Source organism: Hippocampus zosterae, chromosome 7, assembly GCF_025434085.1.
Source record: "Hippocampus zosterae strain Florida chromosome 7, ASM2543408v3, whole genome shotgun sequence".
Classification (NCBI taxonomy): Eukaryota; Metazoa; Chordata; class Actinopteri; order Syngnathiformes; family Syngnathidae; genus Hippocampus; species Hippocampus zosterae.
In genome coordinates, this window is record NC_067457.1 from 24131514 (window position 1) to 24153946 (window position 22433).

General features: G+C 51.2%; 3 protein-coding genes across 3 annotated transcripts in view; 2 read left to right on the top strand and 1 right to left on the bottom strand.

The window, feature by feature from the left end:
* The first annotated feature begins 1647 nt into the window (after positions 1 to 1647).
* On the top strand, positions 1648 to 4599 carry tmem222b (transmembrane protein 222b). Its single transcript, XM_052069541.1, has 6 exons — positions 1648 to 1864; positions 2160 to 2244; positions 2319 to 2350; positions 2430 to 2526; positions 2758 to 2888; positions 3145 to 4599. Exons 1-6 carry the CDS (start codon positions 1743 to 1745, stop codon positions 3230 to 3232), a joined length of 555 nt encoding a protein of 184 aa, XP_051925501.1. The 5' UTR covers positions 1648 to 1742; the 3' UTR covers positions 3233 to 4599.
* Positions 4600 to 5508: 909 nt separating this feature from the next.
* On the top strand, positions 5509 to 10193 carry LOC127603363 (trophoblast glycoprotein-like). Its single transcript, XM_052069540.1, is given in 5 exon segments — positions 5509 to 6046; positions 6183 to 6444; positions 6446 to 8557; positions 8646 to 8707; positions 9352 to 10193. Coding segments are annotated over 3 exon segments (1143 nt in total). The 5' UTR covers positions 5509 to 5756; the 3' UTR covers positions 7037 to 8557; positions 8646 to 8707; positions 9352 to 10193.
* Positions 10194 to 12126: 1933 nt separating this feature from the next.
* LOC127603605 (AT-rich interactive domain-containing protein 1A-like) overlaps positions 12127 to 22433 on the bottom strand; it is a 30628-nt gene continuing 20321 nt past the window's right edge. The window contains exons 5-20 of the mRNA XM_052069970.1: positions 21575 to 21815; positions 21072 to 21161; positions 20799 to 20969; positions 20264 to 20567; positions 19688 to 19830; positions 19521 to 19618; positions 19180 to 19389; positions 18905 to 19109; positions 17605 to 17737; positions 17203 to 17378; positions 16987 to 17116; positions 16786 to 16905; positions 16406 to 16502; positions 15502 to 16321; positions 15207 to 15337; positions 12127 to 15087 (exon numbers count right to left, since the gene is read on the bottom strand). Coding sequence (XP_051925930.1) covers positions 13303 to 15087; positions 15207 to 15337; positions 15502 to 16321; positions 16406 to 16502; positions 16786 to 16905; positions 16987 to 17116; positions 17203 to 17378; positions 17605 to 17737; positions 18905 to 19109; positions 19180 to 19389; positions 19521 to 19618; positions 19688 to 19830; positions 20264 to 20567; positions 20799 to 20969; positions 21072 to 21161; positions 21575 to 21815 — 4854 coding nt within the window. The 3' untranslated portion in view covers positions 12127 to 13302. The remainder of the gene's footprint in view (positions 15088 to 15206; positions 15338 to 15501; positions 16322 to 16405; positions 16503 to 16785; positions 16906 to 16986; positions 17117 to 17202; positions 17379 to 17604; positions 17738 to 18904; positions 19110 to 19179; positions 19390 to 19520; positions 19619 to 19687; positions 19831 to 20263; positions 20568 to 20798; positions 20970 to 21071; positions 21162 to 21574; positions 21816 to 22433) is intronic.

Genomic DNA, 22433 nt, shown 5'->3' on the forward strand with positions numbered 1-22433 from the left:
TCGCTCATTTGTATTCACCGATGGAGAAAAAGGGGACGCTGACGTTCAACTTGTAGTTATGTTTTATTGCAAAAGTTTCTACGTTGAGAATAATGACAAACTCTTTGAAGAGGAATATACAGTAAAACTTGGACGATTTAACTGTTTGTACGACCGCATCGTGATTTCAGATTTTCATTTGGTGTAATATAAATAATGTTGTATCATCTATTGTACTGTCATCGATGGTAATTGGGCTAAATTTCGAACAGAGCACTAAAAATTCAGCAAAATTAATTGTTAGAAATTACATTTTAAATGAAAAACATTTGCCAGCAAATTAATATAGTATTCGAAAAACCGCCATATGCCAATGAAAAAGCTAATTAAGCTTAAAATATTCTTTAATAACGGTTTGTTTTTACACACTCGAGTCTAGACCAGTGGTTCTTAACCTGAGTTCGATCAAACCCCCGGGTTTCGGTGAGTGGGTCTCAGGGGTTCGACGCATCTGTCCACTTTCTATCCCAAGAGATGTTGCCTACCCACAAGCGAGCAGACGGCTGACATTTTTCTTTGACTGCACGGGAAAAGGACAACACATGGAGGTGCATCTCCAGCCTTTAATTGGCTGCACTCACAACATGTGGAGGCGGCATTTCGCCAGGAGAATTCCCAGAGCCCTCTCGCCACTGGTGTGGCTTTTCTTATTGATACGCTGCTCTTGTTTTTGCTGAGCACTTTGTTTTGGCTTTCCGTGTACAATATATGGCCTATCACCTCTAATTGGAGCCAGGATGAAGCGCACAAGGCCCATTTGGAAGTTTTTGGACTGGCCTTTTGTTTGCAGATAACGCTTCACTTGCAACTTTACAGCTACATCAATCGTGTTTGTGTGGATTTGGCGGATAAAACGTCGATAATATCCACTTCTAAAGTCCTTTGACTGGCCAAAAATGATACATTGTACCCTAAATATAATTAGTTTTTATTTATATACTTTATTTAGTGGACAAAAATGTGTAGAAAAACACCCAAAACAATTCCGCTGTAATATAACTCAAAACACTCACAACTATAATCATCATCTTTCTTTTTGAAGTGCCATTAAACTGTTCCAGCTCAGTAAAAACGCCAACAACATAAAAAATAGCACTCTACGGTATTGCATTTAACAAAACAAAGACTATAACACAATAAAATAGAATTTAAAAAAATGAAACACTCTCCATTACGATTTCATTTTGAATTGTTAATTGTCCTCATCCTGCTCGTGTGCATTGTCCACGAGGGGGCAGTATAATACACAGTCATAGAGTACGTAAATTTTGACCATGAAACCGAATGCACTTATTGACAAGTCTGAATTACGTTGAATATATGAAAAACATTTCGAGGCCGTAAATATAAAAAGGTAAAGACAAAAGAAGAGTTTGAACCATTAAAAAATCCTCCAACAAGTTTTTATGATTTGTTTCTTTGAAAGATAAGATTGTGTACCTAAATGAAACACTGCATCGATATTTTGCCGCCGGGTCATTAAAAAAACATTTGTTTACGAAAAAACACTTGATCCAAATGTAATTGATGTACGAATGTCACGTTGACTTTGACGCTGACGACAAACACAATTCTGTATTTTACTTTGAGTTCAAACGGAAGCTTCTCGCCCCTTGCCTATGTCTTCCTTGGGTGAATCGTAGGCGGGACGTGGTGTTTGTTGGGAAATTGGTTTTACGCCCACCCCCCCAAATTAGATTAGTATGGCCGATTCAACAGAGAAGGCGGAAACTATGAAGAACTACCACATAGCGTCGGAAAAGATTAACCCACTGGCCGGTCGCTTCCCTCATTGTATCGTGTGGACGCCCATCCCCGTGTTGTCGTGAGTTAAGCTAGTTAGCTAGCCAGCTCCGCGTTGTGGTTCTCTATTTCGTTTGGGCAAAAAATACCCGGATGTGAGCAAGAAAAAGTGACAGTTCCGTCATTTCAGCAAGCTAACTGCCAAACGGCCATTGTTGCTTCCTTCATAATAACACAATGTATTAAATGTCTATAAAGCATTGATCCAGAAATCCTCTATCTACACACAGTATATATTTAATATATAAATATACACTGTATATATATATATATATACACACACTTAAATTATATGACTGTCTTCTTGATCTTGCCAGATGGTTGTTCCCATTTATTGGACATATGGGCATCTGCACTTCCACTGGAGTCATTCGAGATTTTGCCGGACCTTATTTTGTCTCCGTAAGTCAAGATAATTTTGATTACCGGTACATGTATGCGTGTACGCGACGCTAAGCGTTTCCTTTGTCTTGCAGGAAGACAACATGGCTTTCGGGAAACCAACAAAGTGAGTTTCTCTCATATTTTGGCTTCTATAAATGAGACTTGACTCACATTCTACACGATATTATCATTTATGATTGGAGGTACTGGATGATGGACGTAAGCAAAGTCTACGCCAGTGGCTCCAGCGCTTGGGACATTGCCGTGCATGAAGCTTCGGAGGAGTACAAGCACAGGATGGTAGATTGTTCTTTGTTTTCGGAACAAATGAATTACACAATTACTTAATGAGATCAACACATTTTGAAAAATTCTATGGCGGGGGAGGGGGAGAAAACAGCTAAATTAAAGCAACAAATATTGATGGACGTAAATATCCAAAGGGTGAGATTAAAAAAATGGACTTATTATGGAGACTTGCGCAAAGCTAGCACAGCGTTTGTCCCCCCCCCCCCCCCCCCGTCCCCCCAGCACAACCTGTGTTGTGACAACTGCCACTCCCACGTGGCGATGGCCCTGAACCTGATGCGCTACGACAACAGCACGTCGTGGAACATGGTCAAGCTCTGCCTCCTGGTGCTCCTGCGCGGCAAGCACGTCAGGTAGCGCACACTGAACACGCGATCTGTCTCGAAAAGCTTTTAACTGATGCCGTTCTTATCTTGCATCGCGTTTTGATGCTTGACAATAAATGCATCAGTCTCTCAAGAAATCAAACAGCGCAAACAACCATTTTAACGGCACATTTGACCGGCGTTTTCCGTGCCGTCCAGAGCTGCCTTCGCTCACAGTTTTCAGAGTACCTAATGAAGTGTCTGGAGAAATATTGATCTTGCTTTTGTAATTTTCCATTTCCAGCTGCGCGGGCTTCCTGAAGACCTGGCTGCCCTTCCTCACACTGCTGGGCGTCATTGTGACGGTGGCGCTCGCCATCAACCTCCGGTGACCTCTCCCAGGGAACGTCGTTGGAAAACATTGCAAAGCATTTTTTTTTTCTTGTCCAAAAAAAGACTTTGAAAAAAAAAAACTATAAGAGACGCAATGAATGTCACACACGCGCACCACGACTGCCGCGCGCCACAGAAACACCAATAATAATACAAGAATACACATCTCTTTCTAGGAAAACCTGTTTTCAGTACTGCCCAATAGTATCGTCATGCTGTTGACGTGCGCGTCAGTGCCAACTCCCGAGATTCAAAACTGTGCCAAACACTTATCCCCCCCCCCCTCCCCCCCCCCCCCCGACGGATATGTTCCAGACCTGCCTCGCCGTCGCTGTCAAGGACTGGAAAGAGTCTCATGATAGCATCACTTTCAGGAAAAGAAGACTCATGCATACGGTTCCTCAAATAAGTTGTTAAGATGTTCGCTAGCCATTTGAAGCTTCGTGAACCAAACACACTTGCACATTTGAAACGTTCAAACGGGGCCCTGAAATTTCATCCAAATGCAAGTCTGCTAGCTTAACGCTCACATATCACGTGAAATGTTAGCGTCCCGATTATAATCCTTCGACTCAGGCGCGTAGCTCTCCTGATTTTTGTGCTTCAAAATGCTCAGAATGCCAAGACCAGCTCAACTTGAGCGCTGTTTTGGGGGGGGGGGGGGGGGGGGTTGGACAGCCTTCACTTTGCCCGTGTTATTTTTGCCCCTTTAATTCCACATGATGGTCATCACTCCGTCTCAGTTGCCATGGCTGTGGTTTAGCGCACCCAAATCCCCCCATTGTCCCCCATCAAATAGCTCCTTCAGCCCCCCCCCCTCTCTTCGGAAGCAGCAGGTAGCCGGGATGGCTCCTTCCTGCTGTTTTCCGCCTCTGTACTTCAAAGTTGGCTACGGCTAGTTTTCACTCGGTGCTTTTTTTTTGCTAGCCAGCTCGCATGCTAGGCTAACAGCCAAGTCTACATTTACGCTCGGCGGCGCAAACATTTCAAACGGACTCGAACGCAGGACGCGAAGCATTAAATGATGCGCACAGAAAGTCATTTGTTCACAAATCAATTTAAATTCTGAATTTAATTAATTGAATTTCTTTCTTAAAAAGATGTCCCACCGCTGTTGGTGCCTTGCAGTAACCAGGAGCCCGCAGGTCATGGAATGTGGAGACCTGCGGGGGAGGGGTGGGGGGGGGGGGGTGGGGGGGGCTATTAATATACGCTTAGGCCGGTCCGGAGACTCCCAAACTCTCTAATCCTAAAAACAGAACCGTAGACCAGTGCTACGCAGAACCGCGCTATCAGGCACTCTGCGGTCAGGAATGTATCAACAAATGTCTACGAATAAAGTGTTTATTATTGTTCTAAAAAAAAATGTTTCTGTCTGATTCTTCAAATGATTAGAGAGTCATTAAGAACCCCCCCCCCCCCCGCCCTTCAGTTCCTGCTTTGATATTTAACCCCCCCCTCACCCCCCACCGTTTTTGCCCACACTCCAAAGGCTCCATCAGGGGGCCATGATTGCGCACATGAAAGGAGGGCCCCTCGCAAGCAAGTCAGCTCCCCCCACCCCCACTCGCTTACCTGCGGTTGGCCACCTGGGCGGGAAGATGGAAAACATCCAGTCAGCATCCGAGAGGCCAAAAGTTCCCGCGAAGCTTTTTTTAAATCGACATCAAACGCGGCCAGGCTCAAAGGGAAATCATCTCGGGAGAAAAAGGTTGCTGGCGGCACACGATGCAGTCAGTCGGAGGGAAGTCGCCACCTATTAGGAAAAAAAAAAAAAAAAGAGGCATGTATATCACGCTGGAGTCTTTTTCATTCAAGTATATTGCCATTAAAATGTAGACGGCAAAAGGGAAGCTGCATTTAATCCAGATATATCACGCCCGCAAGCAATTTCAAAAAGTCACTCTTGCAATAATCCAGATGACACATTCGTGGACTTTTTTTTTTTTAAATGGATGTGATCCATATTCCATATTTGGCAGCAATAGCGCAACGTTTATCCAAATATGACTCTGGATCTCGTACGGAAAAGTCATTCACCAAAATGCAATTCTGAGCTGGATGACTTTTTCTTTTTTTTTTTTTTTTTTGCATTTGTAATCTAGATTTCTTTGGGATTGCTTAAAATTAAATCTGATGCCATTTAAATATTCCCTGTTTGGAAAAGACAAATCTATTCACAGAGAGCATCTCTCTGGATCCGGATTCCCCCCCCCCCCGCCAACTTGAAGCTCCTCCCCGCCGGAATTGTGCGCGATGCTCTTTTTCATTTTTTTTCACTTAACTGGATTTGTTTGGAGAGGAAGCCACGCCCCCTTTTCTTTCTCTCGCAAAGGACCCCGACCGCCTCCCACGCCCCCACACACACACTTTGTTTCCGACCCCCCACTCGTGGCCGCATGCGCTCGGCTCCGCACTCGAGGCGTGGAGCCACTCGGAACGGCAGCTGGTGAAGATGTGATCCTTCTCCACTTCTTCTTCTTCTTCTTCTTCATCTTCATCCTTTTTTGTTTCCTGCCAAAGATGCCGGACTGGAGCGACAGCGGCTTCCTCTGCTGCGCTTTGCTGCTCTCGCTGCTCGGCTCCGTTTACGCCCCGCCGTCCTCGTCCTCGTCCTCCTGCCCGCCGGGTTGCGAGTGCTCCGAGGCGGCGCACACGGTCAAGTGCGTGGCCAAGGACCTGCGGGGCGTTCCGGTTGGGCTCCCCCGGTACACCCGGAACCTTTTCATTAGCGGCAACAACATCGCCCGCCTCGGGGCCGACTCTTTCAAGGGCCTCCACAATGTCAGCAACCTTTCCCTCAGCAACAACAAGTACGTCCATCTCTCTGACAATTTCAAAGAAGTACATCTTTGCGTGTGAACTTTGTAAGCGGTTTTGAAAAAGTCTCGCGCTAACGGCTAAAGTCTCGCGCTAACGGCAACACATTTCAATGGACGTGTCCCGCAGGATTTCCGAGGTGGACTCGCACGCCTTCTCCGGCCTGCCGGGTCTGCGCTCGCTGGACCTGAGCTCCAACCGGCTGTCGGCGGTCCACCCGGAGGCCTTCGCGGTGGCCGAGCGATCGCTGCTCCAGCTCAACCTGAGTCGCGCCCTCCGCAACCGGTCGGCCGTGTCGGACGTGGCGGCGGCGCTGCGCCGGAGCGCCCTGACCTCCCTGCGCGGCCTGGACCTGTCGCACAACGGCCTGGTCTACCTGCCGCCGCGCGTTTTTCTCGCGTCTGGGCGGACTGCGCCGGCTGCTGCTCGCCAACAACTCCCTGGTGGCCGTGCGCAACGCCACCCTGGCCGGTTTGGGGGCTCTGCGGGAGCTGGACCTGCGGCTCAACTCGCTAAAGAACGTCCCCGAGGAGGGCCTGCGCGAGCTGGACTCGCTGCCGGAGGCCGAGATCCTCCTGGGGGAGAACCCCTTCACGTGCGTGTGCGGTGTGGAACCTTTCGCCCGCTGGCTAAACCGCTCCCGGGGACGCGTGCGCCACCCCGAGGAGCTGGTCTGCGCCTTTCCCGCCGCCCTGAGGAACGCCTCCCTGCTCTCTGTGGCGGGCGCCGCCGGCAGCCTGGCCTGCCGCCAAGCGGGCGCCGGCGCCCGCTTGGCCCTGCAGACCTCCTACGTCTTTCTGGGTCTGGTGCTGGGTCTGCTGGGTCTGGTCTTCCTCTTTGTGCTCTACCTGAACCGCAGGGGGATAAAGAAGCGCGCGGACGACATGCGCGACGCCTGCAGGGAGCTGTGGGACGGCTACCGCTTGGAGATCGACTCGGACCCCCGCCTGTCCTCCCAGGTATCCTCGGGCGCCGACGCGTAAAAACCCGGCGATCCCGCCGGAACTCAAAACCCGTGGAGAACGGACACGCCTCTCCGTACATGAACGAGCGATGACCCCGCCGCGGGCATCTACCCCCCCCCCCCCCCCCGTCTTGTCTTCTAGCAAGCGCCTCGAGTGCACACACCCCGGACTGGTTTGCCAGTCAATAGCAGAGCGCAAATGGACAAAGCAAACAGAGGTTTGAATTCAGATGACTTTGGGGTGGGAGAAACACGGACGGACGGGGGGGGGGGGGGCTACATTGTGTTGACACGTAGCTAGTCGGTGCGCGCGCGCAGCAAATTAGACTTGTTTCTACCCCTCTGCATGAGGAAGGAGGAGGAGGAGGAGAATTCAGCACAGGCTGAGCCTCTCCAATTCCCCCCCGACCCCCCCGTGAAGCGTTGCTTTGTTTCTGCGCCTCAACTTTTATTGTCACAATGATGAGAACCAGTCGCGGAGGCCAAAGCGCTTGAAAAGCCAGCCCCACCTTTGTCTGTTGAAGGAACTTTCTCCCTTTTCTTTCATCCCGTGATCAGATCCAGATGATTCCGGAGAACGGCGGCCAGAGTCATTCGGCGGGAACAACTCAAGTTGACATTTTATGGCCGTTTGCTTTTTTTCCTTTCACGCAAGAAGGCATAAATACCTTCTCGGGTATGTTTGAGTTGAGGCGACAAAAGATTTCATCGCCCCTCATTTTGCTGGGCTTCTCTCGGTTATTTCTTTTTTTTCCAAAGACCAAGAAGAAGCGCGTCATTTGTCGGTATTGTCAAATTTGTTTACGATAGCCGGCTGGCTAACTAGCTAAAAAATGGTTAGCAACCTGCTAACCCTTTTGGGTTAAAGTGTTGACGCCGCTATGAATAGTCGGATCATGACGATGATTAATATCGTCGTCAACTCTTCACCAATGTTTGAGTTTCCCAATCGAGCGTTATAACTGTAAAAAAAAATAAAACTTTGACACCGTAAGAGCGGTGTTAATCGAATACAAAATATGACTTGGTTGGATTTTTGGCAGAGGGGCCAAATTATAAATAACATCATGAAAGCAGTTTCTGTGCAAATAAAAAGCGTCGAGAGTGGAAGCCAACATGCATGCGAACTGGAAAGAATTCTGACTCCAAAGATGGGAAGGAAAAAAAAAAAAAAAAAAAAAAGAAACAAGCAGTGCCAATCCCATTTCCTGTCAGAGGAAATTGTCTCTTTGATGTTAAGTCACCGCACTCAAGTGGTCAGCATGAAAACAGGAAGGAAGGAAGAACGGAAGTACACTCCCGGTATTTTCTTTTTTTTTTTGCAATACAGTTTCACTAAGGCAGGTAAAAATTCCAACAGTGAAAACCCAAGTCCCATACACCACACCTGATCGCCATCAGGCCCGATTGGGCGGCTTAAAAGCGACGCCGTGGCGGCGTGCGCAGCTGGTGCAGAGAAAGTAGCTTGGAGTCGGTTTGAGTGGCGACGCTCGCTTTGACCCAGGCCGCCTGCACAAATGGCTTGTGGAATTTATTTGGGGTAAGTCGCGCTGCAATTCCTTAACATGTTTGGGTGTCTCAGGGTTTGTTTGTTTTGGGGGGGGTTTTGTGTGCGTGTGTGTGTGCAGGGTCTTGCTGATTTGCTTACTTCCAGCAGAGCATGTTCACTGTTTGTGGGCTTCTCAAGAAGGTGGGTACTGCAAAATGTTCTTAATTTTATTTTTGGGGTCTGTGTGTCATGAGATTCATTTGAGTGTAAATTAAAAATTGTGGGACTTTCAGTGGTCCTAAATTTTTTTTTGGTCACCTTGGAATCATGATCTAATGTTTATACTTAAGCGCTTTAGCTCAAAAGTGTTCCTATTTCATGACTAATTGGAGTTGACTTTTTTTTTTTTCACAATATGGGATTAAAAAAAATTATTTACAAACTGAAATCCTATTGTCTCAATGGCCCCCCAGTTTGCCAGTATAATAGATTACAGGATTTATTTATAAAATGGATTTAAATGAAACCAGATTTTCACACAAATACTTGAGTTGAAGGTTTCGTTTGAGAATCTGAGATGACACGCCCCATTTTTCAAAATGTAAAAAAATTGGATGACTCAATTAAAATTGAACCGCACAAAAAAATAAACCGCTGTAATTCCCCCCCCCCCCCCCCCCCCCCATACATGGCCCGTGTTTCTCAAACGACAAAGTCCCACTATGTCTGAGAGCTCATGTATGCGACCTAAGCAGTCTTGGGTATGCTCAAACTTTTAAAGGAATAGTCATGCAAATACTCCTAAAGTGATCTAAATGCTTGTAAAGATGACTCTATTTTTGCAGCTCAAGGCGAGACATATGTTGGCTTTGTGCAAGATGATGATGACGGCGGTCCGAAACGCGAAGTCGGCATCGGCGAGCCTCCCCAGAATCAATTCAGACAAGCCTTGGCCCAAAGCGGCAGTCGTGGCGGAGTCTCCGATTTTGGCGACCGACGATCCAAACCGTCATCCTATCTCGGCGGCTACTCGTCACTCAGGGTGGTTCGACGACCCCCACTGGGTGTGTCTGGCAAGAAAGCCGGTCTCCAAAAGCCCCGCCTCTCCACAGCCATTGCGAGTTCGGGCTCTCTGAGCAGGTTTCAACCGCACAAGTCCAACCTGGCTGCAGGACTCAAGAAACCAAACGCAGGCCACCACTCCCGGGGGAAGTCGTCGAGGTTGTTGTTGCCGGGTTACGGCACGCGCAAGTTCTCTCCCAACATGCAGACGTCGGCCAATGGCACGGCCACCAAAGTTCTCATCGGTCAGAAACCCGGACGGCAGCGAGAAATCTACACAAGTCACGACCGGGTGGGTTTCCAACGTCGACGGCACCAGGTGACCAGTGTGTCGTCGGATGCGGGTTTCAATGAGCGACGCTACGCCCCGACGCACGTCCTAACGATCCCAAGCAGATTCGGCGGCGCCCGCATCAGGCGCCTGAAGCACCCTGCGCCCCAAAAGAGCCGAGGGGTCAAGCCCGCTCCCCGCCTTGCTCACCAAGAGACCAAGTGGGCCAGAGTCAAGCTAAGGCACTGACCGGGCGACATTTCACTTGAATGGGATTTCAATTTTTTTCCTACGGGAGTGATGATAGCCATTTTGGTGTTTGGGAAATAAAAATGGGTACTTGAGCTTTGCTTATCTAGGGGCTACTTCTTACACTTGCGGCCATGTTTTAGAAACGGTCTTTAAAAGGACATTGTTCTGCAGTACCGCCCCATTTGAGCCACAAAACGTGTGTGCTAACTCTAATTTTGTCATTTAGAAATGAATAGAGAGCCTCACAAAAAAATGCTGGTCAAGGTTTAACTTCAAATTGACACGGGTGGTCCTTTTTATTGCACACTCTAAATTTCAATGGAACACGAGGCCGACTTCCAAGATGGTTTCACCCCTGGCATTTAAAAAAAAATCAATTTAGGTGACTTATTCAAAATTGACACTAAAATGTATACGTCTTGGCTCTATATGTTTCTTTAAATCTATGTTCTAGAAAATGACGTTTTTATTAAACACATACTGACTACACTTTCTTGCGACCAAATGCCTCAATTCTACACTCTACCACAGGTGTGTCCAAACTTTTTGCCAAGGGGGCCAGATTTTATGTGGTAAAATGTCGGGGGGCCGACCTTGGCTGACATTATTTACATTGAACAACAATATTGTTCAAGAAATTTTAGTAAGCCAGTCTGTTTCACATTTCCATTTTTATTTGAATTTCAACAATCTTAAGAATTTCTTTTGGTTCATTTGAAACAGGAATTTGAAATATGACATATCAGTCAATATAAACACGGAGTGATGTCTTGTTAACTCGTGAGTGATGCCCTCTAGTGTCTAAATGCTATTACTCATTTAGTGAATGCTATTACTCATTTAGCCACTAGAGGGAAGCAGTACTCTATGAAACATCACTCGCCTTGTCTACGAGACCTCAGTCAATGCAACACGTGTTCCATTGCGCCCAACCTGCGGGCCAGACGGCACTGATTTTATGACAGGGGGCCGAGGGCCGGATGAAATTCGACCGCGGGCCGGATTTGGCCCGCGGGCCGGACTTTGGACATGCATGCTCTACCAAGTCTGTTAGAATTTGGTGCCATCTAGTGGCGAACCAATACATGCAACGACCCAACTCCAAGCAAGTGCGTTTTGGAGTGCTAAGGTGCCGGGGGGAGAGACTACCAATTCCTTCAGCAGAGGTGATAGCAAAATGTCACCCCAAACGACTTCTTGTAGTTTCTCAAACGACGACGGAGCATGGCAGACGTTACATAAGATAATGGGGAGAAAAAAAATCATTTTCTCCTTTGTGTAGCCATAGCAGAAAGATGGCGGCGAAACATGGCAGCCCATGAAATATTTTTCATGCATATTGTTGAAATTGTTTGAAATAACATTGAAATATCAATCACCCCGTACTGTACCTTGAAAGTGCAATTGATCCACCACTTAATCAAATAGACATGTCATTACAACTCACCTCTGTCAATCGGATACGGCTAAAATAATTTAGCCGGTTAGCTGGTGGGCACGCCGGCCTCACAGCGCAGAGGTGCAGCGTTCGCTTCCGGTTCCGGTTCCGGCCTTACTGTGTGGAGTTTGCGTGTTCTCCCGGTGCCTGCGTGGGTTTGTTTCCTCCCACGTTGCAGAAACATGCACGGCAGGTTAATAGAACACTAGAAATTGTCCCCAGGTGCGATTGTGAGCGCGAATGGTTGTTCGTCTGTGTTCCCGGCGATTGGCTGGCAACCGATTCGGGGTGACGCCCACCTACTGCCCAAGGATAGCCGGGAGAAAAAGGCTCCAGCAGGGCATCACTATATGTTGGTGCACAGTAATGCAGTGTTTCTCAAATAGTGGGGCTAAAAGTAGTGCTTTGCCGCCATCTTGGGGGCATCTACAGTCAGTCAAAACCTTGAAGCTGCTTGTCTTATCATTCATAGATTTTTTTTTGGGGGGGGGGGGGGGGGTTACAGCAGAGCCTGGTCTCTATCCCCTAATAGCGGAGGAAAGGCTCCAAAATGCCACTTTCAATTGTTACTGAATAAATCCACAGCCAAGCTCTTAGCAAGATTTAATGTACATTTATTTTTAACACGTGGAACATATAGTATAAAGATTTGATACTGAATAAATGATATTCATTGAGCAAAAAAAAAAAAAAAAGCAGGAGGGTTGGGGGGAGTGAAAAAATAGGGGGTGGGGGTTTACATCAAGTTTCTTAGCTACATCATCTGAAATACAAATATGCAGAATCTGCATCACTGGGGGGGGGGGGGGGGGGGGAGTTTTTCTTCATCAAGGTCTAGTTGTTACTCAGACAATTTTTTTTTTGTCGTTATATTCTCTACAGCCGCACCAGACAGTCTCGTGTGTCTTGTGTGTTAAGTGGTCATTTTTAAAAACGGTGAAGGGACAGGGAGAGAGATGGAAAGGGGGTAAAATTCATGTACAACATGATGTGTGTGTGTGCATGCGCGCACGCATGTACACAAACACACACACACACACACACACACCACACCCAGCGCAGCCTGGCGGGTCTGCTTGGATCTAGTGCCGAGGACCAGTCCTAATACAATTCATACAATCAAAGGACAAAAGAGAAGAGGTCGGGGTGCTGTAGGTTGACCGTACTTTGAGGAGGGAGTTGTTAGCCATCGTCACCTTCCACATAAAAACTACAGTTTGCTGCCAAGTCGGCGTATCTCAGTGTGAAACAGTATTATTACAGTATGTCGACACTTTCTTTGAAGGTGTACAGTACAGGGAGGAAAAAACAAAACAAAGAAGAAAAAAAAACAGTCCTAGAACCTACTGCACAGGAGAGCGCACATGTCCGCACCGGGATGTGGTTCCTGTGTGTGTGTGTGTGTGTGTATGCAGGGCGGGGGTAGGGGGGCAGAGCTTTACAGCAATCCCGAGTCCTCGGGGGGAGAAAGCAAGCATCCCCAAAACTGACTGTAAACGAGACAGCAACTTTGGTTACAGTTATTTTTTTTTTTCCGGACTTTTTCTTTTTTCATTAAAAAACACGTCCTTTCAGGGCTAAGAGCATCCCATTCGTCTCCTGCGGTTATCCGTCTACTTCATGGTATTCCTTCCTTTTCGCGGTGGGGGGGGGAGGAAAAAACAGTGGAATCCGAGGTGATTTTGCATAAATTAAAAAAAAAAAAAAAAAGGACAGTCAGAAGTTCTGCTCACAAAAAAGTCGGGGAGAGGAGAAGGAGGACCTCCACGGCCGTCATGACTGGCCCACCAGGAAGAGTACGTCGCAGATGACCTGCGAGACGGCCGAGTTCATGAGCGGCGATACGGACACGTCCAGCAGCCGCGATTCGTACAGCGTGAACTCCGAGTGGTTCTCCTCCAGCCGGGCCAGGGCGTGGAGGGCGCGCGCCGCCCTGCGCATCATGTCCACGCTGGTGGGCTCAAAGTGCGCCTGCATCTGCAGCAGCGTGCTCTGACTCTGCTGGTACTGCGTGGCGGCCAGGCTGTCCTCCAGGAAGCCCAGCAGGTTGCCCACGCTGCCTTTCTGCACGGCGATGGCGCGCGCCGCCAGGCCGTCGCCGTGCGCCAGGTTGGCCAGCAGCACCACGGCCATCTCGCGGCACACCGCCACCTTGCGCTCGCCCACCAGCCGCACCAGGGCGCCGTAGAGCTTCTCCAGGCGGCTGAAGGGCGGCGTGGCCAGGATCAGGTCCACGTTGTTGTCCTGGATGCTCAGCTTGCTCAGGGTCTCCAGGACCAGTCTCTGCGGCGACAGCGAGCCGTGCGGGCCCAGCGTGGGGAAGGGGTCCAGGGCCTCGGCCGAGGGGCACACGGCCCAGTGGAGCAGGCCGTCCAGGAGGGGCAGGCAAATGCTCTCCGAGTACACCGAGAGGTCCAGCTGGCCCGAGATGTTGGCCAAAGTCACCAGGCAGTTCTCCCGCAGGACCTCCAGGCAGTCCCACCACCACTCGTCGCGCTCGCAGCTCACGCCCTCGTCCTCCTCGTCCTCCTTCTCGTAGGTGACGGGCGCCTGCTTGCGCTCGGGGTGCCGGTGGTGCAGCAGAACCAGGCGCCCCAGCAGCAAAAGAAGACCGGGGTGCTTGGACATCTCTTGGTCGTTGCCCGGCACGAAGGAGAGGCTGCGCACGATGTTGGACACGCAGACGCAGCGCCGCGCCAGCGAGTCCTGCCAGTCGGCCAGCGTGCCCAGCGGAGTCTCGTCTTTGCTGTGCGGCTCGTCCTCCAGGATCTTCACGTTGCGCCGGCTCTGGAGCTCGGGGTTGATGCTGAACAGGTACTTGCCGTTCTCCTTCTGCTCCTCGGCGCCGCCGCGCACCGCCTCCTCCGTGACCGAGCCCGGCCGCGCCGACAGGACGTCGTCGATGGTGGCGGTCACCGGCGCGCCGGCGGCCGGAGGCGGCGGCGGCGGCGGCGGCTCCGGGACCTCCCGTCCCGCTCTGGTCTCCTTGGGCAAGCGCTTGCGGGCCTTGAGGCGCCCCACGCGGCTCTCGAAGTGCGTCTGGATGTGCTCGGTGATGTCGCCGCCGCCGACGCTCCAGTGGAGCAGGCCGCTATCGAAGCTCTGGCGCTGGCCCAGCTCGGAGGGCCGGCTGCCCCGGAAGGGGTTCTTCTTGCGCACCACCTTGATGGGGAGTCTGTCGAACTTGCTGGCCTGCCTGGGCTTCTCCGCATTGGGGTCCTGGGAAGACCCTGAGGTAGCGGCTTCCTTGACCCTCGACTTCTCCTTGTTTTCGTCCTCGTCTTTCTGGGACCGCTCCTCCGTCACCTCTTCCTCCTCCTCCTTCACCCGCACCTGCACCCTGCTGTCGTCCGGCGCATCGTCTTCGTCCTCCTCCTCGTCCGTGTCGATGCCTTCTCCTTCCGCCATCTGCGCGTCATCGTCGGAGTCTTCGGCGGCATCGGGGTCGAGGAGTGTTCGCTGCCCGGGGTCGCCCACTTCGTACTCCTTCAGGATGCCGAAGATCTCGATCAGGCACCTTCTGAAGTATTCCACCAGCAGCTCCAGGAATCCGGGCAGCTGCCAAATTGGAAAGCAAAACAGGCTGCCGTCAAACAATGTTTATGGCTGCCTTCTCCAAACCTGATGGAGCCTCGACCGCATTTCCTCATCCAGGAATCCAGGTTTGTGGAACGTACCTGGCATAAGTTAAACGTGGTGATGCTGCTGTCATCATAGAGTAGGATGTTGATGGTGTCCAAGGCCCAGGTGCTCTCCGCTAGCAACCCTGACTTAAGTGACATCATCACACGCCACGCTTCAGGTGTGCCTGTCGACCAACAACAGAATCAAAATGAGCCACAAAACAAGGGAACCCACATTTGCACACAGTCCATGTCAACATCGCGGGGGCGCTTTGAGACACAGACGAGGCTTGTGGGGGGCTTCTCAATTAAAAATAGCGGTTAACGCTCAGGAGTTGACGTTGCGTACCGATGTCCTTCATGGTTAGCCGTCTTCGCGGCTTGAGGTGCGGTTGGGAGCATTCCACGGAGCCGGGAGGAAAGCCCACGTCTCGCCGCATCATCGGCTGCTGCACGGGCGCCTGTCCGATGTGGGAGGCGGGGACCGGGGGTCCGGCTTTCTGCACTTTGATGCCCGGATGCATGTACGGGGACTTGCTGGGTGACGTCCTGCTCTCCATCGGCCGCGGCATGGGTGCCGGACTGGACACCTGAGGAATATGGTTCTGCGATGTCTGATAAGTCGACGGGAGGGGTCTCGTCATGGGCGGGCCGGACCCGCCGGGTCCGAAGGGCGGTTGCCGCTGGTTGACGTGGCCGGGCCACGGGCCCTCGTGGTTCATGCGCTGATCCGATGACATCATCTCCTCGGAGCGGTTCATGCCGTGGTATCCCGGCGCCTGGCTGGGCACGGGCGGGCCCTGGCGGTTGTGATAGTTGGGGTAGCCCATTTCGTTGCGGCCCTGCCACATGGGGGCCTGGGGCCCGTCGGGACCCGAGGGCATGGGGCTCGCCATCATCTGGGGAGGCATGGGCGATTGGGAATTGGGGCCCCCGGATGACGAGCCGCGGTCCCGGCCGAAGGGAAAGGGGAACTGGTTCTGCGGGCCCGGGGGTCTCCGCTCCCCTCCAGGGTAGGCGTTGTACTGATTGTACATGTCCTGCTGGCCCTGGGGCCCTGATGATTGAGGTCCTGCGGGCTGTTGACCACCGTAAGGGACGTTGTACATTTCTCCCTCGTGGCGCTTGGCGGGGGGGCCGTAGCTACCGTCGACGGGACGCTTGTAGTTCTGTGGAGAAACGGACATCCTTTTTTAATCATCCTTAAAACCTCACGTATCTTGAATCTCAGTCGGACTCTGAACATCCCTCACCGGTTGCTGCTGTGCATACATTCCCGGTTGTTGGTTTGGGTACGGGCCACCAGGGGGCGCGCCTTGGCCAGGGTACTGATTGGCATACGAGTCGTGTCTGGGGACCCAGGCAAAAGTCACTCACTTTTCATCGCGCAGACGAGGGATGAAATTGTGTCGCGCTGAACTGGTAAAATGGTTTAAAATGACGTTTCAAACTTTTGTGTAACTTGTGTTGCTGTATTCACGCCAAGTAAAGTACAAAGTCTCTAAATAATTTGATTGGTTCGATAGATTTGTCATCATGCAAATCGTTTCCCCTGGCACAATGATTTCATACGTTACGAAATGTGCAGAAAGTGTGCATTTGACAAAGCTTAATGTCAAATCTCAGTCAATACCGTTGCTGGGGTGGCGGTCGGCTCGGCGAGTACATCCCCGCCTCGGCTCCGGAAGGCATCATGTTGGGCTGAGCGGCCCCGGGCCCCATGCCGCCGTCGGGACCCATGCCTGACTCTTGCCTGTGCGTTGACATTGAGCGCATGTCATCTCACTGGAGGAGACAGAATTCTACCCCAAAATTCCACCGTCGACTCTTGTACCTGCGGTCATATCCGTAAGGATATTGCTGCCTCTGGCCCATTGGCAGATTTCCCATGGGTCCCGGCGGGCCTCTGCTGTACGGTTCCCCCATCCCACTGTTAGGACCGGGTGGCAAGAATTGTTCCCCAGCTTTGTGAAAAGTCCAAAAAACAAATAAACACATTGTTAGTTTCCCTTTTAGCATGTCAACAAACTTAGTTGGTGGGTCCATTCACCTTTCCTCATACCACCAAAGGGGTCCTTGTTGGACTCATAGGGACCCATCCGACCAATCATTTCGGGGCCGCCCATTCCGGGTTGGTAATTCTGAGAATTGGGGGTCATGGCGTTCCTTCGGGAAAATGCCGGGTCGCTGCCGTCGGCAAAGGGGTCCTGCAAATTGACGCTACTCCTAAAACAAACCAACAATTCATCAGGCAAAAGTTGAATGGCCACAAGCGCTCGCAATTGCCCGCAGCTCATTCAAAAGAAAAGAGGCCCCGAGTGAGAACTTGGAAACAATTTGCCAGGACAAAGCAAAAGATACGACGACCAACTAAGTCTGCAAAGACTGACGCAATAAAGACAAAATGGCTCTAGCGAGCATTAATTGCAACGATGTGGTGTCCGAGTCGTACCTGGCGCCGGGCATGGGAGGCATTTGTGTGTGGGGGGTGGAGGCCGGGGTGGGAGGCTTCAGTTCTCCCCCCTCCGCCATGGAGCTACTGGTGGACTGAGGAGTCTGGGGGCCTTGGAGCGATCCAGAACCAGCTGCAAAAATAAGGGCGCACATTGAACCTGCATTCCCAAAATAAAGCCTCCGTCACAATCTCTTGGAAGTCACCGGGAAAAGGACTTTCCACTTCTGAGAATGACAAACGGCCAGGCGGGCTGTCAAGTCGGTGACTCTCGTATGTGCGCATGATGCCCGTTTGTGTTTGTGTGTGAGACACACGATCGTGCTCCTGCTCAGGACTCAAGTCTGATGACTCATGGCTTCCCATTCATTAAATCGCGGCACGTGTACACACACACACACAAGCGCGCTGGGGTCAATGCCAGGTTACGCTTATTCAGTGTCTCACGTCACCATCGCGCCTCTCTCACACCAACCCCCACCGACCCCCCCCCCCCCCCCCCCCCGGCAGGGATTTCCCTTCTACGGGGGTAAAAGTGTGACTTTTACACACTCCAGCGTCTCCCCCACCCCTCCCTCTCCCCACCCCTCTCCATTCATCATTTCTGGCTCAGTACTAATCTCCGGGGAGTGTTTCCTTTGTAGCCTTGGGCCAGGAACCAATCAGGCGGCAAATATGAAACCGCCGCCCCCACCCTCCCTTCCTTCAACCGAACCAGTGCCAGATGACAAGCACCCCGAAGAAGTACAGTAAACGCCCATTCGCTACACTGCCGTTTCTTAAACATTCGTTTCTGGTTTTTGAAAGTAGGTATACAGGCCGGTCCAAATGGAGACCTCCATGTTGGACCACATTGCGCCATAACAGCCCAGGAAGCAGTGAGCTATCGCGGTCAAGATGCTGCACCATAAAGAGCGAGAAGCAGAGGCAAAAGAGCAACTTGCAAACTCCACTTCTAGTCATTGTGACGACAAAGCAGAGAGAACACATGCCTGTGTGCATTCTCTCCTTGTGTCGTTAGCATGCGTTGCTGCTCCATTGGTGCAAAAAGGTAGCCGCATGCAGCCCAATTGACACGGCCGGTGTCATTTGCTTCCATTGTGCTATTTACTTAAAAATTCAAACTCATCCTTGACTGTAACTTTTGGTCATCGCTAAGCTTTAATTGCTTTGTAATGCTTTTACCAACACCAGATTGGGTTGAATATGTTCACTAAATGAAACGTGAACAAGATCCAACTGATTCCAGTGGCATCCTTTGATTTTTTTCTGCAGATTGAGCGCCGGCTTAGTTACACACCAGGGCTGGGTGGCTGGATCTTAGGCTGGTTCTTTTTGGTGTCCGTATTGAAAAAGTCCGCGGGCGGCTCCTCGCCGCGCTCGATCTTGCACTCGAAGGCGTACAAACACTGGATGTACTGCTTCTTGAGGGAACTGGCCGCGCTGCTCGACGTGCCCACGTTGAGGTTGGTGGCGAGCTCCCGCCATTTCTTGTTCTTGTTCACCTGGGGCGAGTGACCGTGAGAAAGTTGCGGTTCAAGGACGCCACAAACGGCCAACTACAGTCCGGCATACCTGGGTGAGGCCTCCGATCTCCTTGACGGAGACATAGAGTCGGAACAAATCGAGAGGCTTGCGCCCCACGGCGGGGAGGTTGTTCATGCCCATGGCCTTCTCCTCGGCAAAGGCCAGGTAGCGATCGACCCACATCTTCCTCTCGGGCTCCGGACCCAACTCGTACAGGCGAGTGATCTTCTCGTTGGTGATGGTTGAGGAGCTGGACTTCTAGGATGAGGCAAAAAAGATCGGATTAGATTTTTAAAAATATACCTGCATATATTATTTATATATATATTTTTTTTTTATTTTTTTTAAAGCCCGACAAGGTGTCCCTGCAAAACGATGCAAACGCCCACCTTTTTGGATTCAGTCTTGGGAGTCCCGTCCACTTTGTTGTTCATCTTCTGGGCTTGGTTGATTTTGTCCATGCCAAACTCTGAACCGGGAGCCATTCCTAAAATGGAAAACAAATACAGTACGTGCCCTGCTGCCATTAAGTTTGATCTACGCCTCGTGTACTCACCAGGGGTGTTGTTGCCCATGTTTGTACCCATCGGATAAGGACCCGGACCTCCCTGGTTCATCATCCCGTGCATGCTGTTCATGGCCGGGCCATATGGAGAAGCGGAGCCCATCATGCCTTGGCTCATGACGTAGCCCGGTGGCCTGTTCAAGAAAATCTTTGAGCTTAAAGATGACTGTAACATATCATCTTTTCTTCCAGAGTCATGTTTATATTTTGCAACAACTCTGCTTTAGTTCTACCATTGTGGGGTTGGGGTTGGGGGGGGGGGGGGATAAATAAAGCACCGCTTTTATATCAAGTGACTCCAGCATTCGCGAAAATCACGATGACTGAATGTCTGGAGGCTGATCTGGCATCCTCGCTCGGGAAGGACGCGTTTTACTCATCCGCGCTCTCCCTCTCTCTACCTCCCTCCCCAACTCTCTCCCTCTCTCTCAGTTAAGTACTTGGTCTGCTGCCATGTACTCGAACTAAAGACGGCACGTGGGAAAAGCTGATCATTTTTCACAGTCTTAGTCTGCTTTGCACTTCAAAGGCCATGAGTCACATTTTGCCTTGTCGCGTGGCACCCACCTGTTGTGTATGGAATTGGTCGGGCCGTGGTGCATGGAGGGCCCGCCCTCTTTCCTGTTCATCCCCGGAGGCGGGCACATCCCCGATACCACCTGAGGAGGCATGTTGGCCATGTTGGAGCCCATGCCCGGACCGTAGGGCCTGGCGCCCATCTGGCCGGAGCCGACCCTGCCGCCGGGAGCCATGTTTACATAGGGCGCCCCGCTGCCCTGGCCGGGCATGGGGCTCATGGTGCCCCCCATGCCGGGGCCGCTCGGGTAGGTAGAATTGGGCATCCCTGAGTAGCCGGGCGGGCGAGGATAACCTGGAGGTATAAGGGTCAAACATTTTAGGCAGGCCAGGAGGCCAAATGTGATTTACTCATCTATTCCCAGGTGTAGAGGTATTTTTTGTATAAATCACGAAACAATACCAAATAAAAAGCAATAATTGGTTAACCAACAGTGAGACACACACAGATTGTGGGCACAATCTGCCAGTTGTGCCCTTAAGGGGGATTCCAGGCATCTCAGTGCTGCTTTTAATGTGCCTTCACCTTGAGGGCCGTACTGGCCCCCCTGAGGGCCATAATTTCCCATGGAGTTGTTTTGGGGGTAAGGTCCCATTCCGCTATGCATCTGACCCCCCGAAGACTGGCGTGGAGATAAGGCAGAGCCAGGTTGTCCCGGGGACCCGTAAGGGGGCATCTGTGGGTTACGCATGTACACTGGAGGGGGGAGAGAGAATATATTATGGAAACTCCCGTCACGAGCGGTCGTGATCGACGATCACGACCCCCGAACATCCAACGAATTCCCAACGCGCTCACCTCTGTCTTGGCCCATGGCCGACTGGTTCATGGAAGAGTGCATGATGCTGTCTGACTGGACGCTGGGCGGCCGGGGAGGCATCTGATTACCTGGAAGCGCACGCAAATTGGACCGACATCAAACGAGCGCTCGAGCGATGACAGACAGCAGTTTCGAAATAAAAAGACATCAGAGATAACCCCGCCGCCGACACACTGGCTGCTGCGTGGATGGTTGACAAGCATTGTGATAGTCGATGGGAGACTTTGTGTTCCCATCTGGCAAGTGGCTTCATGAATTACAAATGAGAGCGCTGGCGTTTTGGAGTGTGCCAGCATTCACTTTGGATTTGGAAATATCTCCTGCTTTCATGCAGCATCTGACGCCGTGTCAACTCCTCGGCGAAAAGGCATTTGGAATTAGTCAGAGCGGTTGTTTTTCTTCACGCCCACTTACTCGGGCAGATCAAAAATTGCGTGCACTTGTCGTCCCCCACTCCAAATATTTGGATGCGTTTATTGACCTGGCACAGCGGCGGGGGACAGCGGGCCGGTGCGAGAGGGCGTGACGCTGGCAGGGGAGCCCACGGGCGACGGCGAGGGCCCGCGGATGCCTGGCAGGTGGGGCGATGTGTGCGGCGAGAAAGGGGACTGGGCGGGGTTGCTCTGCTCCCCCTGGCTGCTGGACACCCCCGAGGTGCTGACGCCTGGGCTCAGGGCACCCTCCGTGCCGGTGGGAAGGTCGTCGATGGAGCCTGACAGATCCTGGAAGAAAAAGAACAAACTGTTGGCACTGTTGGGACCTTTCCCAATCTATTTGCTGAAAAACTCCCATAAATGCAGTTTTGGTGTGCTTTCTGAAAACTCTTCTGAAAATCATCTCTAAGCTTATATACATTTAAGGGGGAGAGTTTGGAGTATGGTGAATGGTGAATGTCCATTAATTGTGTCTTTTTGTCCCTACTTAAGGCCGAGATATTTGCGAGGATTGACTGCAAATTGTTCAAAAGGGGCAGTTGCGCCCGTGTGCGGTTGTTTAGAGTCTTGCCGGCCATAAGCACAAAGGCCAGCGACAATCACGCTGGCGTGAAGGTGCATGTTTACACGCGGGCCGCTCACATGGAGCCCATGTGCTTCCTCAGAAATGCAAACTCATCTGCCAGTCACATCGGAGGAAGCAGGGAGGGAGGGAGGGAGGCAGGGGGGGTCAGGGGGCGGAGAGAAAAGCATTGGCTGGAAGGTGGCCAACAATTCCCATAGAAATCTCACACGCTCGCAAGGCTGGCTGGCTGCGGCCCCTGAAGCCGGCGGTTTTTGCATTTGAAACGGTGCCCGTTGCTATTTTGGGGACGTGACCTGATGGAGGAACCACAGAGGGAGCGA

Excerpts from the sequence above, each read along its gene's own strand:
- tmem222b (XM_052069541.1), top strand. The coding sequence starts at position 1,743 with ATGGCCGATTCAACAGAGAAGGCGGAAACTATGAAGAACTACCACATA. Across the intron at positions 2,245-2,318 it reads CCGGACCTTATTTTGTCTCC|GAAGACAACATGGCTTTCGG; the intron begins GTAAGTCAAGAT and ends TTTGTCTTGCAG. Across the intron at positions 2,527-2,757 it reads AGGAGTACAAGCACAGGATG|CACAACCTGTGTTGTGACAA; the intron begins GTAGATTGTTCT and ends CCGTCCCCCCAG.